The 16,713-nt window shown below is 42.9% G+C and overlaps 1 protein-coding gene across 1 annotated transcript in view; it reads left to right on the top strand.

Annotated features, from left to right (window-relative positions):
• Positions 1-2,062: 2,062 nt before the first annotated feature.
• MPO (myeloperoxidase) overlaps positions 2,063-16,713 on the top strand; it is a 35,409-nt gene continuing 20,758 nt past the window's right edge. The window contains exons 1-6 of the mRNA XM_032217102.1: positions 2,063-2,113; positions 4,503-4,580; positions 6,210-6,303; positions 7,342-7,517; positions 10,216-10,342; positions 13,053-13,182. Of these exons, the coding sequence (XP_032072993.1) occupies positions 2,107-2,113; positions 4,503-4,580; positions 6,210-6,303; positions 7,342-7,517; positions 10,216-10,342; positions 13,053-13,182 (612 nt within the window). The 5' untranslated portion in view covers positions 2,063-2,106. The remainder of the gene's footprint in view (positions 2,114-4,502; positions 4,581-6,209; positions 6,304-7,341; positions 7,518-10,215; positions 10,343-13,052; positions 13,183-16,713) is intronic.

Here is a 16,713-nt window from a genome sequence, read left to right on the forward strand (position 1 = left end):
CAGAAAGAGGTTAATAAGGATCAAAATGTAAAAGCAATATATGAAGAAAGAGGAAATGGGTTGAGAGCAAAAGGAAGAACATGGTTCCGTGTGATGGACCTGATGCTGAAAAAGAGGTGAGATGTTTAAAGAATAGATCAGGGGTGGGTTCCTGCCAGTTCTAACCTCTTCTATAGAGGAGGTTCCACAAATCTACAGTGCCATTTAGAACCGGTTCCAGCTCCCTCCCCCCGCCCGTCCACATATCATCAAGATGAAGAAAGAGATGAGGAATTCTGGGAGTTGAAGTTCACAAGTCTTAAAGCTGTCAAGTTTGAACACCCCTGGGTTTTTTTCCCTAAAGGGTTAGGGATGCAAGGGTCTTGTAACTTGACAGCTTTAAGACTTGCGTGCTTCAAATGCCAGAGTTTCTGAGCCAACATTTTGGTTGCTGAGCAAGAGCGTTGTTAAGTGAGTTTCACCACATTTTACAAGTTGGCCATTCCCACCCAGTCACATGGCCGGAAAGCCACTCCCACCATCACATGGCTGGCAAGCCACTCCCACAAAGCAGGCCACACCTACAGAAGAGGTTCAAAAAATTTTTGAAACCCACCACTGGAATAGACATGTGGGGAGTGGTGTATAGAAATGGGTGGACACTATGATAGAAAGATTTGAAGAAGAATAGTGAATGGTGTTGGCATGAACTAGATTTAGGTTCCATTTCTTTCATCTCCTACCTTTATTTTATTTGACCGTTATATCTTACTCTTTTTCTAAGATTTGCATAAAATTGCTCTCCCAAAAGGGATTAATGTGACAAGTATGGAAGAATCAATGTATTTTTAAACATAAAATATTGTGTTACACATTTAAAGCTTGTTTTCTTTTCTGAATGTTCTTGTCGGAGTTCCTCCAGCAAAGGAAGTGCACACAGCAGCCTTCTGCTGACCTTGCCGAATCAGGATTCAAATAATTTAACAACTGTTTCTCTGCCCTAATGACCTGCTGGGTGGGCGTGGCCATGGTGGGCATGGCCAGGAGTTGTGACAGGCAACATTTGGCTCCCTGCACTCCCCTGGGAGCAAAAATGGGCCGCGGGGAGGTCTGCAACCCCCCCATGCCCCGTTTTGGGCCTAGTAGGCCTCCCTGCACTTACGTGGGAGCCAAAACAGGGCATGTGGGGATTCCTAGAAGGGGTAGGGCAGGAAGGAGCGGGGCCAGCCAGCAATTTAACAACCGGTTCGCCCGAACTGGCGCGAACCAGCTGAATCCCATCACTGTGCAGAACAATTGATTTTTGCTTTTGATAGCTCAAGCCCAACTTCCCAATGTCTCCCACGCTGTGCTGTGACTTGGTCCTGTCTCTCCCATAGATTCTCAAACAGGTTCTGGTTGCTCTTCAAGACAAAGTATCTTGAGTTGAATGGAGTTGTTGCTCTGTTCCCCCAAAGCCTACCAGATACTTTGCAGAAGCATTTGGGTTGCAGTGCATCAAAAACATGCCAGGTTGGGGGAAAATAGGCCACCAAATCTGGCCTGCAAAATTCTGACCATTGTAATAGCAGAAAGGCAGAGATAGAGAAATTGATTTCTTCCACTAGTCCTCTAGATTTTTAATGAATTGGAAGGGACCTTGGAGGTCTTCTAGTCCAACCCCCTGCTTAGGCAGGAAACCCTATACCACTACAGAGAAATGATTATTCAACATCTTAAAAACATCCAGTGTTGGAGCATTCACCACCTCTGGAGGCAAGTTGTTCCATTGACTAATTGTTCTGTCAGGAAATTTCTCCTTAGTTCTAACTTGCTTCTCTTCTTCATTAGTTTTCATCCATTGCTTCTTGTCCCACCCTCAGGTGCTTTGTAGAATAGCTTGACTGCCTCTTCTTTGTGGCAACCCCTGAGATATTGGAACACTGCTATCATGTCTCCCCTAATTCTTCTTTTTATTAAACTAGACATGCCCAGTTCCTGCAACCCCTCTTCATATGTTTTAGCAGTAGGACGTGTCTTAAAAAGGAGGGGAAAAGAAAAGGGGTGGGACTTTTCTGTTGTAAATGGCTCCTCCCATCTTCCAGAAAATAGTTGATTTCCAGGCATCTAAGGTCACAACTGGAGAAGATGGCAAGTAAGTGATTTTGAAATGCTTCTTAAAATTAATTATCTTAGTGCATTGCTCAGAAACTATCTTATAGACTTGAATGTTCTCCATTCCTTCCATTTTATATTAGATCTCCTTAACTAGTAAAATTCCCTATTTTAGCCTTCCTCAACTGGAGGGTCATCAGATATGTTACATTACAGCTCCTATTCTGATAGATAAGAAAGAGTGCATATTGTAATTCAATGTATCTGGAGAGCATCACGTTGGATGAAGTCATTCTGTTTTGACTAGGAAAACTACAGTGGGAAACAGAACCATTGCATCTTTAAGTGACAGTATAAAAAGAAGTCTTTTTTCCCACTGCATCAGCTTTGCTCAATCAGGGCTGATTGCAGGCTTTTGAGTTTTACATAAGTTTCACAAATGGGATAGAAACAAAGTATCTACATGCCACTAAGGCTAAACTACCTTGTATTTCAAGCTTTTGTGAATATTTATCAGATGATCATAGGTACAAAGTGTTAATATTTTAAATATTTCTGGAGTGAGTTTTCTAGTGTATAACAACAAAAAGTCTATATTTAACTTTTCCTTTGGCACAATTACAATTACCAAATAAAATTATTTATTATAATTTTATAGGCTTGGGAACTTTGCATTCGGTTTTTGAGGAACAATGTAACCTTCCTTGATATTTTTATGGCTAAATAACATGACTCACTCTTTTGTCTAATAGCAATTTATAGAGCGAGCTGCAGTTATTTGTTCTATTTATTAAATTTTTAAGCTGTCCATTTCCCTCTACAAAGTCATTCCAGGAGGCTCCTCCTACCATCACCCTATCATAATTGGTTCACAATAATTGTAACTGTGGTCAGAGCTTTACTTGACTTCAACCATGGCTGGGTGAGCCTATGAGGATGTTCTACACCAGGAGTGTAGACCCCCCTGGCCCACAGCCCAAATGCATCACATGTTGGCCACAGTCACCCCTGTTTTAGCAATACAATACAATAGCAGAGTTGGAAGTGACCTTGGAGGTCTGCTAGTCCAACCCCCTGCCTAGGCAGGAAACCCTATACCATTTCAGACAGATGGCTATCCAACATCTTCTCAAAGACTTCCAGTGTTGGGGCATTCACAACTTCTGGAGGCAAGCTGTTCAAGCAAAGGGGGGGGGGGATTCACGATACATCATGTGATGACAATGTGATGCCATGAGTTTGACACCCCTGTTCTACCCCATTAATGCAAAAATTATCTAGAATGAATAAATTGCATATACAGCGTGCTCTTCTGGATGTGACTGTGATTGTGATTGACAGCTGCTGTCCCCAAAATGACTCTCTCACAGAGCTTTCCTCTATTTCAGTGGTTCCCAAACTTGGCAACTTCAACTCCCAGAATTCTCCAGCCAGTTGCCAAGTTTGGGAACCACTGCTCTATTTTGCCAAATGCATTTACTCTGAATTCTTTAGGGCCCTAAACATCCACCAGCCCTAGGATTTTCCTCCTCATTTTCAGTTCCTGTGATCTGTTTCATGGTCATTCAAAGTTTAGTTCCCGTGGCAATGATTTCAACAACTTTGGGTATTTTCTCTTTCATATGTCTGGGGACAAAGAGGAAGGAGAAATAGAGTAAATCAAACATGCACTTTAATGTACATAAATTGATTTTCCCCCTTGCTATTGAATGAAGAAACAATGGAGAGAGATGGAAAGAAAGGCGGAAATGGATCAAGAAAACCCTATATAATACAATTCTGTTGTTTGTGTTTTTATAAAGGGGGATTGGGATTTTTATATCAATTTCTATTTTTCAAGAGGGATATAATTACACTATCTGGGCTGGAGAAAATAGGTGACCACCCCATTTGCTATCACCCATGGATGATCCAGATTTTTCCTAGCAGAAGGGGAAAAAATTAGAATGGTGGAAGGAAAGAAAATTCCAGATCTAGGACAAGCATTTTTATACCCAGACATTGTCCTGTCCAAGTTTGTGGATCTAGAGCAGGGGTGTCAAACTCAAGGCCCTGGGGCCGGATCCAGCCCACAGGGTACTTAGATCTGGGTGGTGGGGCTGCCCTGGAAACAGCAAAGGACCGCCCCGCAGTGCTTCTCCCAGTGAAAACGGGCTCCTGAGCTCCGTTTTCACTGGCAGATCACTTGGGCGACCAAAGGCGCCCCAGACATAGGTAATATTTAGTTGGTCACACCCACCATGTCCCGTCCCCCCTGAGGTCAAACACAATCCTGATGCTGCTCTCAATGAAATCAAGTTTGACATCCCTGATCTGGAGTAACTGGCTTCTGACCATCTAAATTCGTATTAAAATTCAGTTGGACAATTGAAGATTACTTTCCCAAATGATTTGCAAGTAACTCACATCAACCCTCTGCTTTCTTCAAGGCCTGAGGCTTGTCTTTGTTCTTCTGGGTATTCTAACAGCAGTAAAGCCTCAAGAAGCAGATAACCTTTCTCTAAAAGGTAAGGTCTTTCACTTCAGAACTACTTTTTTAAAATCGAGGTCTGCATGTTTCCTCACTTGTAGCCTAAATATTTCATCATTTAAGAACAAGCTGCCGGAACAAATGCAATTTCCCAAGTGGTTTGATTGCAACAACTCACTACAGCAGGAAAAAAAACAACCCATGGTCATTTAAGGATAATTTGCTAACATTTGAATGGATGCAAAAATTCAGTCTGTATTTCCTTTCTTGGTGGACATTCACAAGCCTGCCAAATATCCTTAAGGCAGTATTTCTGATGGCTGCCTTCTGATAGGTGGCTGTAACACCTGTAGATTTCAACTCTCAATTGTGTGGCTGTTATCTTGATTATTTTGATCTCCCTTACAGACAACTCTCATTGGAAGCAGACATTTCTAATAGTTGCCAAGATGATGTCTGTGCATAAGAGCACTTCTGTGGAAATGACGGCTTTGATACATGCCATATCACGTGAAAAAATGCATATAATTTGCATCACTGGCATGAAAGCATACGACACATGGGCCATCACACGTTCCCTCCACCGACACTCATGTTTAGAGGCTATTCCAAATCTTTGGTGGTACCACAGTGATGGGCTGGATGCTAAAGCAAGGTCATGGCACACACTTGAAAGTAAATCAGGAAGACTGTAATTGGGATGTGTGTGTCCGTCTGACAAGAACAAAGAATGTTTATCAACAGGAAATATGCATGTAGCAATTATGGGTAGTTAGAAAGTTGATAAAAGTAACAAGAATTAGACAACTTGCAGTCCTCAGCCAAAAGTTAGCAATGGAGATGGTCGGCAGCAAATGAAATGTCTATTAGTTAACTCCTGGGGCATTCATTAGCCAAGGCTTAGGAAAGGGACAGCCATAGACCAATAGAACAAATTGTAGAATTATTGCTAAAATGTTTATTAGAGGATATTTCTTATTATTTCACCTTGTCCCGCTTTCTCCTTTAGTGAAAATGTATAAAGCTTTCTTAACCCTTTGCTCTTGGTTCTTGGCCTTTTGACTAGGAACCCTTTTCCTTGGAGTACTCCTATAAAAAGCAATCAGAAAACCTGCACCTCGTGTCTGGAGTCCATCATTGGCTTCGGCACCAGGCTCAGACCCGAATTGGGGACAACAACAGTATAGAGAAGGGCCACCAAGAGATATGCACCCTAAACCAGGGGTTTCCAACCTTGGCAACTTTAAGCCTGGTGGATTCAACTCCCTGAATTCCCCAGCCAGCTTCTGGGAATTGAAGTCCTCCAGGCTTAAAGTTACCAAGGTTGGAGATCCCTGCCTAAAGAACCTCTTACACAGGCATGACCTGTTTAAGCTTTTCCTGGTAGATCTCAGGTACCCATCCATAACATTAGTTACTGACAAGGTTTAAAATACTGTGTGAACACAGAGTCAGTTTTAATAGATGATTACGGTACTTAATGAAATATAATACTAGTATTACATCAGGCTTCTCCAAGCTGGTGGCTTCTTGATATGCTGGAATACAACTGTTGGAATTCAGATTAGGGACCAGGTTAGGGAAGCTATATTCTCATTAGTTTGTTTTTGTGGGATTTGATTGAAGTGTCTCCTTCAACAAAATCCAAACCAAGCATCTCTTTTAGACACTGCAAAGAAACTGGATACTCGAATCCTTCTGCAGAATGTGGAAGAAGCCAAGAAATTAGTTGATGCTGCCTATGAATACACCCAAAAATGGTAAGAATTTGCGTAAAGGTTCCAGAAGCCAGGTTTATTTTTGCCTTTTTCAGTCTGCTCTGCTTGGTGAAGATTTACTGCATTGTTTGCTGGATGACTTCTCTGTGTGAATGTACAGACAAAAGTTCAGGCAGTGTGTCCTGTTGTTTCATTTGGAAAACATGGATATTTCTGCCACGTACAAACTAATTCAGTAGTTTGCCTATTCGTGTTTTCATCTCATATCTTTACTGTGCATGTTTCGCTGCAGCTTTTGAATTTTATTTTTTATTTTTCATTGTGATGGAAAATGTCATGGTATGGCATTGATTTGGCAGTATACAATTGGAATAAAAAATACAAAGAGGCATACCTGTGTGTCATTAAAGGCACAGAAGCCTTGCAAAAGCAAGATGACAATATTCATTTTAGCCAATGGGATGAAATCAAAGGGCGAATGATTAACACGAAGAACTGTAAAGTATTAGATTAGGATTATGGAGCCCTAGTTCATCCCTAGATTTCATTAGATAATACAAAACAATCTCTGCCTCTCAAGTTAGCATCCTTGGCTTGGTAATTGTAACACTTGAGAGACCGCCTACTGCCAATTACCTCCACTAGACCGATACGATCGCATAGATTAGGCCTCCTCCGAATTCCATCATCTAGCCAGTGCAGACTGGCAACTACCCGGAGGAGAGCCTTCTCGGTGGCTGCTCCGACCCTCTGGAACGAACTCCCCGTGGAGATTCGGACCCTCACCACCCTCCAGTCCTTCCGCGCCGCTCTAAAGATCTGGCTGTCCCAGCTGGCCTGGGGTTAAGATTCTAACCCCACTCGAATTGTGTGACTGTTGCGTTTTTAATAATGATGTATTGTCTGTATGTTAGAAATTGTTTGTCCTTCCCCCCCCCTTTTTTTGAACTGTGAGCCGCCCTGAGTCCCCCCAGGGAAAAGGGCGGCATACAAATAAAGGGAAATACAAATACACACACCTTGCGGGTTGGAAAAACTTTTATTCTGCGATCTTGATATAGGCATTTTCCGATTCACCAGGTTAGCAGAAAAACTAAAGAAAGAGACAGTGCGCCCTTCAGAAATCCTAGTCTCTTTCAAACAACCTATAGGAAAAACTCGGTTGCATGTGAAAGCTGCTCATTATAGGCTGGTGACCTTGGACCTCTTGAAAGAGAAGCTGCAGGATGTATTTCCTCAGGAATTCAATATCACAGGTATTTTGCATACTTTGAACTAACACACTAACCAAAAGTAAAGGCAATTTTTTCCTTGTTGGTCATGTCGAGTCGAGGTGGCGCAGTGGTTAGAGTGCAGTACTGCAGGCCACTTCAGCTGACTGCTATCTGCAGTTCGGCGGTTCAAATCTCACCGGCTCAAGGTTGACTCAGCCTTCCATCCTTCCGAGGTGGGTGAAATGAGGACCCAGACTGTGGGGGCAATATGCTGACTCTGTAAACCGCTTAGAGAGGGCTGAAAGCCCTATGAAGCAGTATATAAGTCTAACTGCTATTGCTATTGCTATGTCCGTTCTAGGGCACAATGCTCATCTCCGTTTCTTGGCCAAGGGAGCCAGCATAGTCTGAAGGCATTTTCTGTGGTCATGTGGCCAGCATAGCTATACATCAAAGGCAGACGGAGTGATACCTATTAATCTACTTGCATTTGCATGCTTTTGAACTGTTTAGGTGGGCAGGAAAAAGTAACCAAAAGTAACCAAAAAGTAACCAAAAGTAGGGGAAATAAAATGCTGGGTTTTCTTCCATGCTTAATTTACATTCTTTGCTATTTGCACCAACATAACCTCTGCAATAACTTAGCTTATCATAGACAGATCAAAACTAATGCTAATGCTGAGTGTTTCAATTTGAAAACTCCAACCCCAATGTTTATAGTATAAGCTTTTAAAATATCAAATGGTGCTCAAAAGCATGCAGCCTCACGCATTACCACCTCACGAAAACTAGGTTACGGTATGCTTTAACATTTACCCTTCTCTTCTTGTTGCAATACAGTTTCCCTAGTGGAAAACAAACCTACGTATATGAAGGGATACTCTGCAGGAAAATACACTCACTCTCAGAAAGATAGATACAGATTTATTAAGAGAAGTTTTGCAAAAACAATGTGCATTTGTCAAAATTATAGATAAAAACTATGGTTTGGGGAAATGTGCAGAAAAATACGTTAAAAGATGCCTGCAATCTATTTTTTTAAAAAAATATCAAACTTGTAGAAGCATGATAAACTAAATATGAGGAACTGAGAAGAAACTGAATTGACAGTTTTACTCATTCATTTTGACCGCAGAGTTCATGTCCAATCATTTTCAAAGAGGAAGCAAAAGAGAAATGCTTTTTTAATCTAAGAATTTAATCATTTTATGTTAGATGTCAGTTGATGGTTGGGTGGGGTAACCGAAAAAGATGTGGATAATGATTGTTTGTGTGAAGCTAATATTTTTTATGGAAGCATCTGTCTTCATGAGAATTTCATGGGAAATCTTTTCAGAGAATGCTTTGATTGTTGTTGTTTTTCTCAAATCTCCTCCCATGAAACAGGAAGACCCTTTTTTTTCATCATTTTCAATAGTTTTATGATGTTAAATAGATTCAGTTGCATAATAATACATAAGACTCAATTAAAAAGCTACCCAGAGCCCTCTTTGAGGGAGATGGGCAGTTTAGAAATATGAAATATAAACAAACAAATAAACAAATATGTGGAAGGTATGGCAGAAAGAAACCTTAATGTTGATATACCTATAATTATATCAAGATTACCTTTATAATCCTTTATCAAAGCATACAAGAGAATTACATATTAAGAAAAACATTGGGAAACTGGAGATGATCCAGAGAAGAATAGTTAAAATGGTGGGAAGTTAGAAATTAACTTCTATTTATCAACATTACACAAAGGGGGTGGGTATCTTTAAATTTAGAGAGAAGAAGATCTTCAAATTAGTAGTAGAAGCTAGATTAGGGTGTTCTTAATTGTTTCTAAGGTAGAACTCAGATCAATGGATGGAAATTAAAAAGAAAGAGATTGGGGACTAAACAAAAAAACAAAAAAAAAACTCAAAACAATCCAACCCTGGAAGAGCTGCTTATCAATGGAAGATCATGTGATGGGAAGTGGTGGGCTCTTCTACCTTAAAGTCATTTAAAGGACCACCCAAGCAGGCATGCTTCAGAGATGCTATACTTGTATTCTGCTTTGCAGATCCTACCTTGAGCAACAGATTGACTTGAAGACTTCAAGATGGCTGCTGTTGAACAGTATGCTTAACTTGGCTACTGAATGCATAACCCATTTTCTGAATTTGCATAATACCTTGACTCCTAAAGAAGCCACATAACCTGCTAAGCACAGACCAAAAAAATGAACCAGTTAAAATTAACCAAGCTTTGCATGTTTTAGAAATGCAACCACTAAGTTACTGATTACTGTAGAGCGATTGGTTGGAGCTGCTATGAATGGTATTTAATATCTATCCAACGTCTCTGAAAAAAGGAAAATGTTTCACCTTTTGACCCAAAGGTGCTTTTTTTTTTTCAAAATGCAACTGGACATTGGGGTTTTTTTTCAAGATATTTTGCTTCTCATCCAAGAAGCTTCTTCACTTCTGTTCTTCAGTTCTTCAGAAGTGAAGAAGCACCTTGGATGAGAAGTAAAACGTCTTCAAGAAAAAACAAAGTCCAGTTACCTTTTGAAAAAGCACCTTTGGGACAATCATGACATGGATGACTGGGAATTTCCATAGACTTTCACCTTCTGGATTCCCTCATCCTTACAAAACAGAAATCCTGCTTTCGGTTTTTAAGGTATAATTTAGAAGGAAAGTGACTCTAGTCTTGCATTCTTCTGTTGTTTTTGCAGCCCTGAAGTCTAAATCCTTTTGTTTTCCTACAGATGTGCTCTCCCCTTCCCAGATGCAAACTATCTACAAGGCAAGCGGATGTGCTTCCCAAGAGACCCCTCCAAAGCAATGTGATGAGAAGAGCCCTTACCGGACCATTACAGGCGAATGCAATAACCTGTATGATTCTAGAATAGAAACGGACAATGTTTTGATGGCTAAGATCCTAGTCTAATTGATTTTAAGTGCTAATGGCTGCAAAGTGAACAGGATCATATCTTAAGTTTTAGAGACACTATTAGGGGTTAGGTTTAGGGTTAGTGATGTTTCGTTTAAGATTTACATTAGTTTTCATCCGTTATTCATCTCAAAACAGTCAGAAAATGTAGCATCAGTTTCTGACCAATGACCAAGCATTTATTTTATTTATTTAATTTGTCACACATGTACAAGATAACGGGAATGGGAATAAACATGAATAAGAATACAGGAAATGGGTACAAATAAATGCGGAGAGTAGAGCAGGGAAGTTAGGCACGCTGGTGTGCTTATGCACGCCCCCTTACATTCCTCTTAGGAATGGGGTGAGGTCCACGGTAGACAGCTTAAGGTTAAAGTTATGGGGATTTGAGGATGTAACGACAGAGTCAGGTAGAGCAATCCAGGCATTAACCACTCTGTTGCTGAAGTCGTATTTTCTGCAATGGAGTTAGAAGCAGTTTACCTTGAGTTTGTATCTATTGTGTGCTGGTGTATTGTTGGTGATAAGAGGTTTCAAAAGCTGCCTGCTTCACAGGTTATCTTCCTGCACTTTCAATAGAATCTATTACAGGGTATCAAATGCGCGGCCTGCAGGCCAGATGCATTGCGTGAAGGCCCACCCCAGCTCCGCAAAGGGGAAAAACATCATGTGACAGCAACAATATGTGGCGAGTTTGAGACCCGTGGTCTATTGCACGTGCAAGAGTATATGCTCTGCATTTTGAAACTTACTGGTTTGGTCCTAACCTATTGTGCTGAAGAGGATATGATGGGAAGGCATAGGAAAGTCACCAGGCTGCCCCATGGAAGCTTGCACTCCAACAGTGAGGTCATTGGGACTTGACCATATCTAGAATGGCATGAACCACTTCTTTTTGCTGGGAGATTTAGTCCTGGAAGACATTAGGGCTGCCCTCAACTGATGAGAATGGTATGGTCTGGCAAAGAATAAAACATTGCGAAATTCTCCAGAATGTGCGATCTCTGAAGTTGGCACTTACAAACTAGATGTGTTCTGCCAACTCAACCAGTTGAATTTTATCCCACAAACTAAGGTTAAATAAACTAAAGCTGAGCATGATGAATAAAATCAGCTACTGAATCAGGGACAAACTCTCTTCAGGCGTGGAGTGTCAGTCTCGCTCAAGGGTGTCAAACTCAATTTCATGGAGGGTTACCTCAGGGTTGTGTTTGACCTTGGGAGGTGGGGCAAGGTGGGTGTGGCCAGCTTGACATCACTCATATCAGCGGCGCCTATGTTGGCCCAAGCGCTCTGTCAGCAAAAACAGGCTCACAAGCTCCGTTTTCATCTGGGACAGCTCCTGCAACCCTCTGCTGGCAAAAACAGAGCTTGGGAGGTTCGCACGCAGCCCTCCTGAGCTCCATTTTCACTGGCAGAGGCATCTTTGGTCTGGTCCTTTGCTGTTCTCAGGGGGGCTCTGTGGGCCAGTTCTAAGAACCCCGTGGGTCTGATTCGGCCTGCGGGCCTTGAGTTTGACGCCCCTGGTCTAGTTGGCTCTCCATGATCAGCCTTCTTCCCTACAGAACAGCTATTATTGTTCAGTTAGGTTTACAGTAGAATGGAGTTGGCAATAGAAGTCAACACCTGCCAATTTTGGGTGACTTTGGACTATTTAGGATAGAATAGAGGGTAGTTGTCTAGACCAGTGTTTCTCAACGTTGGCGACTTTAAGTCTTGTGGACTTCAACTCCCAGAATCCCCCAGCCAGCTGTGCTGGCTGGGGGATTCTGAGAGTTGAAGTCCTGTGGACTAAGTCACCAACGTTGAGAAACACTGGTCTAGACAACAAAGTTCAAGAAGCTTCCTGGAAAGTGAGAGCCAAATCATGCCCATTGCCAAGATATAGAATATATAGAATAACAGAGTTGGAAGGAACCAAGTTGGAGTTGGAAAGTCTTCTAGTCCAACCCCCTGCTTAGGCAGGAAACCCTACCCAAGAGGTCTGCTAGTATAACCATGCTCAGGAAGAAGCTGATTACCCCGGCATCTTTTCTCTCTCGGTTTGTAATTCAACATATAAGAATCCAAATGCAGGTAGTCCTCAACTTACAACAGTTTGTTTAGTGGCCATTCAAAGTTATGGCCCTGAAAAAAAGTGACTTATGACCATTGTTCACATTTACAGCCATTGCAGCACACACACACACACCATGGTCACGTGACTAAAATTCAGATGTTTGGCAACCAATTCATATTTATGACTGTCGCAGTGTCCCAGGTCATGTAATTTACATTTGGTGACCTCCTGACGAGGAAAGCCAATGGGGAAGCCAGATTCACTTAACAACCGCAGTGATTCACTTAACAAGGGTGGCAAGAAAGGTCCTAAAATGAGGTAAAACTCGCCTAACAAATTTATTACCTAGCAACAGAAATGTTGGATTCAACTGTGGTCATAAGTCGAGGACTTACCTGTATTGGACTTTCTTCTGGAACTAAATCTCAACATTTAATCAGGATATGGATGCTGTATTTGCCGCAACGTGTGTGAATGCAATTGAGCTTTATTGCTGGATTTTAAGGGTCAGTACTGTGTGTAAACCAAGTCTTATTTGCTTTTAAAAACTCTCTTCTAAATGAACTTTGGGGTTTAATGAAATATTGCAGGAGAATTCCTACTTTGGGGGCTAGCAACCGTCCATATGTCAGGTGGCTGCCTCAAGAATATGAAGATGGCATCGATCTCCCCCGTGGCTGGACAGAAACGAAGCTGTATTTTGGATTTCCTCTGCCCTCAGTAAGATATAGTCCTTATTTCTCTCTAATTCCAGGACATGTGTAGTTTGAACAGAGGAAAGGATCCAGGATTTTAAGGGAGAAAAACAACTGGAAGGGGAGGAGAGAAACCAAGAGTTGAGGCAAGGAGATTAGAGAAATGGAATAATTAATGTAACTGAAGTATTGTAGCCAGAAATGAACTAAGGACTCCTAAATTTGTCTGCCAGAGCAGAAGTAATCCAGGTAGAGTTTAAGGCCTATAAATGATCTGGTGCTTTTGTACACTAGCTACAGCAATAGAAAACAGGAATAGAGTGGGATTTTCATGAAACTGGCAAGAATCGTATCTTATACTTTTGCGAATGAAAAGATAAAGACTTTGTTGTGGGTCAAATCCTGACTCGCTTAAATAAACTTTAGAGATATAACTTAAATATATCAAGGATGCAAACACCAGGCTCCCAACTTGTTGAGCAGCCCTGAACAAAATCACAACCACAATTTAGGCCTTTGGTCTATTTATTATATTTTAAAGACAAGACCAATTAAGAAGGAGACACAGTGTCATTTATAGCATGGCGTTGGTATGTTCTTTGAAAAACCAATCTGGATAACTTTATTATGATCACTTCCTACTAGGTCAGGATGCTAGCTGTGTTGTCTTTGAAATGCAGTTAATCTTCAACTGACCATCATTCATATATTGACTGCTTACAACAGTGGTCCCCAACCCCCGGTCCGCGGACCGGTGCCGGGCCGTGGAGTACCTGGCACCGGGCCGCGCAGCAGCCGGGGGCCATGATCGCTGCAGCGGCCGGGGGCCATGATCCCTGCTGCCTCTTCACCCACACGCGCAGCCTGAGATCAACCCCAGGACTCGAACCCGAGAGCCGCCTCTCCGGTCCAAACCCCACTCCCACCCCGGCCGCCCGCCCGGCCGCCTTGGTAGCCCGTGGAGACGGAGGGCGTTCGGTTCGCCGCTACCTGGGGGCGCCGTTCCCATGACGTCACCGCGGAGTCCTCGCCTCCTTCCCTGGCGAGGCTTTCTCCCCGCCAGCCAATCAGAGGCCAGTCCCTGGGCAAGCGGGGACAAGTTGCTGGCCGGTCGAAGCAGAAGCGGGAGATTGGAGGGGGGGGAGAGAGAGAGAGCGCTGGGCGGGTGGCAGCGCGTTCCACAGCGGACTAGGCGCGCCGCGGGCTGCCAACCCCCCCCCACACACACACGTACACACACTGCCTCTCTGGCAATTGGCTGCCCAGGAAGGGAGCGGGGAGCTTTCACAGATAGGAACGTGATGGGGTTTGTTTTCTTCCCCCACTCCTGAGCCCTTTTTTTTTTTTTTTTTGCTTGCCTTCTGGGGTCTCTGCCGTGGAGCAGCCGAGGTCAGATGGGGAGGCAGAGAGAGAGAGAGAGAGAGATGGGCGGGTGGCAGCTGTCTGTGAAACATCTTCCCCTCCCCACCTCCTGGGCAGCCAATTGCCAGAGAGGCACGGTGGGGGTGGTGGGAGTGGTGGGGGTGGAAGGAAATAAAAAGAGAAGTTGCCCTTTCATTTTGCAATCTCTCTCTACGACCTTGTTTCATTCTCTTCCCTTTTGTTTCGTCCTCATTTCTCAATCTCAGCAACTTTAACACTTTTGGACTTCAACTCCCCAAATTGCCCAGCCAGCTAGAATAGATAGATAGATGGTGGATAGGTGATTGATAGATAGAGAGGGATGGATGGATGGATGGATAAATAGATAAATAGATAGATAGATAGATGATAGATAGATAGAGGATATATACACATACACGCATACACACATACATACACAGAGAGAGAGACAGAGACAGAGACAGAGACAGAGACAGACATGGATGGATAGATATCACAGAAGTGAGTACACCCCCTCACATTTTATCAATATTTAAGTATATCTTGCAGCAGTTTAGACATTAATGGCTGGGGGCCATGATCGCTGCAGAACAACGCCCCCCTACCCCTGCGCGCGCTCAGCGGGCCACGGTAAAATTATCAAAGGCTGACTGGTCTGCGGCGATAAAAAGGTTGGGGACCACTGGCTTACAACACTTATGACCGTTGCAGCATCCCATGGTCATATGATCAAAATTCAGGTGCTTGTCAACTGAATTGCTAATCCGGCATAAGAGTAGAGATCTGGGGGTTGAATACATTGTTGGCACTGGCCCATAAACATATTTTGTAAGCCTTAGGAGAGAAACAATACAGTTAAGGGAAAAATAAACAAGAGGGCAGAAATAAGCATCCAGACAATCTCATGATGATTTCATCTGTTCAGCATCTGCAGCAGGGGTGAAATGCTCTGAAGTCTGCTACCGGTTCGCTTCGCACATGCATGCGCACCAAAAGTGCATTGTGCGGCACAGCTGATTGTCGCACAGCTGATTGTCGGAATGTAAAAAAAATGCTACCGGTTTAGGCGAACCTGTACTTCCAAAAATCAGCTGTGGGACAATCAGCTGTGCCGCGTGATTCGCGCAGCACAGCTGATCGTCACACAGATGATCATCGGAACGTTAAAAAATGCTACCAGTTCAAACAAACTGGTAGCTCCAGTGATCAGTTGTGTGACAATCAGCTGTGCCATGCCATTTTTTTACTACTGGTTTGGGCAAACCAGTAGCATTTTCTACTACTGGTTCGGGCGCACTGGTAGCATTTCACCCCGATCTGCAGGCTACTGAAGCTTTCTCAAAACAGATTGAAAGAACCCTGGAATAAGACTTGACTATTTGACTGGATGCTGAGCAGAAGGACTTCAGATTGAAATGTTCTATTGCAGGCCTCTGAAATTCTAATAGCTAAAGTAATAATTAGCACACAATAATTAGCACACAATATATTTGATATACTAATAAAATAAAATACAATAAGGTTAGATAATATATAATTAGGTAAACCTTTTTCTTTAATCCTTTTAGTTAACTGCTTTTAAGGAAGTTCCAGAATGCCAGCCATTTGTATTTAATTCTTCAGCCTGAAGACTTTGTGAAATCATTCCTCTCTTTTTTGTTTCATCAAGAAGGAGATTCCTAGAGCAGTGGTTCTCAGATTTTCTTCACCACGGACCCCTTTAAGTACCTTTTGTGGCCATAGACCCAGAGGTGGTATTCAGCAGGCTCTGGCCAGTTCTGGAGAACCGGTAGCAGAAATTTTGAGTAGTTCAGAGAACTGGTAAATACCACCTCTGACTGGCTCTGCCCCCATCTATGCCTCCCGAATCCCAGCTGATTGGGAAGAAGTGGGGATTTTGCAGTATCCCTCCCCTGGACGGGGAGGGAATGGGGATTTTACATTATCCTTCCCCTGGAGCAGGGAGGGATGGGGATTTTACAGTATCCTTCCCCTGGAGCGGGGAGGGATGGGGATTTTGCAGTATCCCTCCCCTGGAGAGGGGAGGGAATGGAGATTTTACAGTATCCTTCCCCTGGAGCGGGGAGGGATGGGGATTTTGCAGTATCCCTCCCCTGGAGAGGGGAGGGAATGGAGATTTTACAGTATCCTTCCCCTAGAGTGGGGAGGGAAT

Source organism: Thamnophis elegans, chromosome 4 (genome assembly GCF_009769535.1).
Source record: "Thamnophis elegans isolate rThaEle1 chromosome 4, rThaEle1.pri, whole genome shotgun sequence".
Classification (NCBI taxonomy): Eukaryota; Metazoa; Chordata; class Lepidosauria; order Squamata; family Colubridae; genus Thamnophis; species Thamnophis elegans.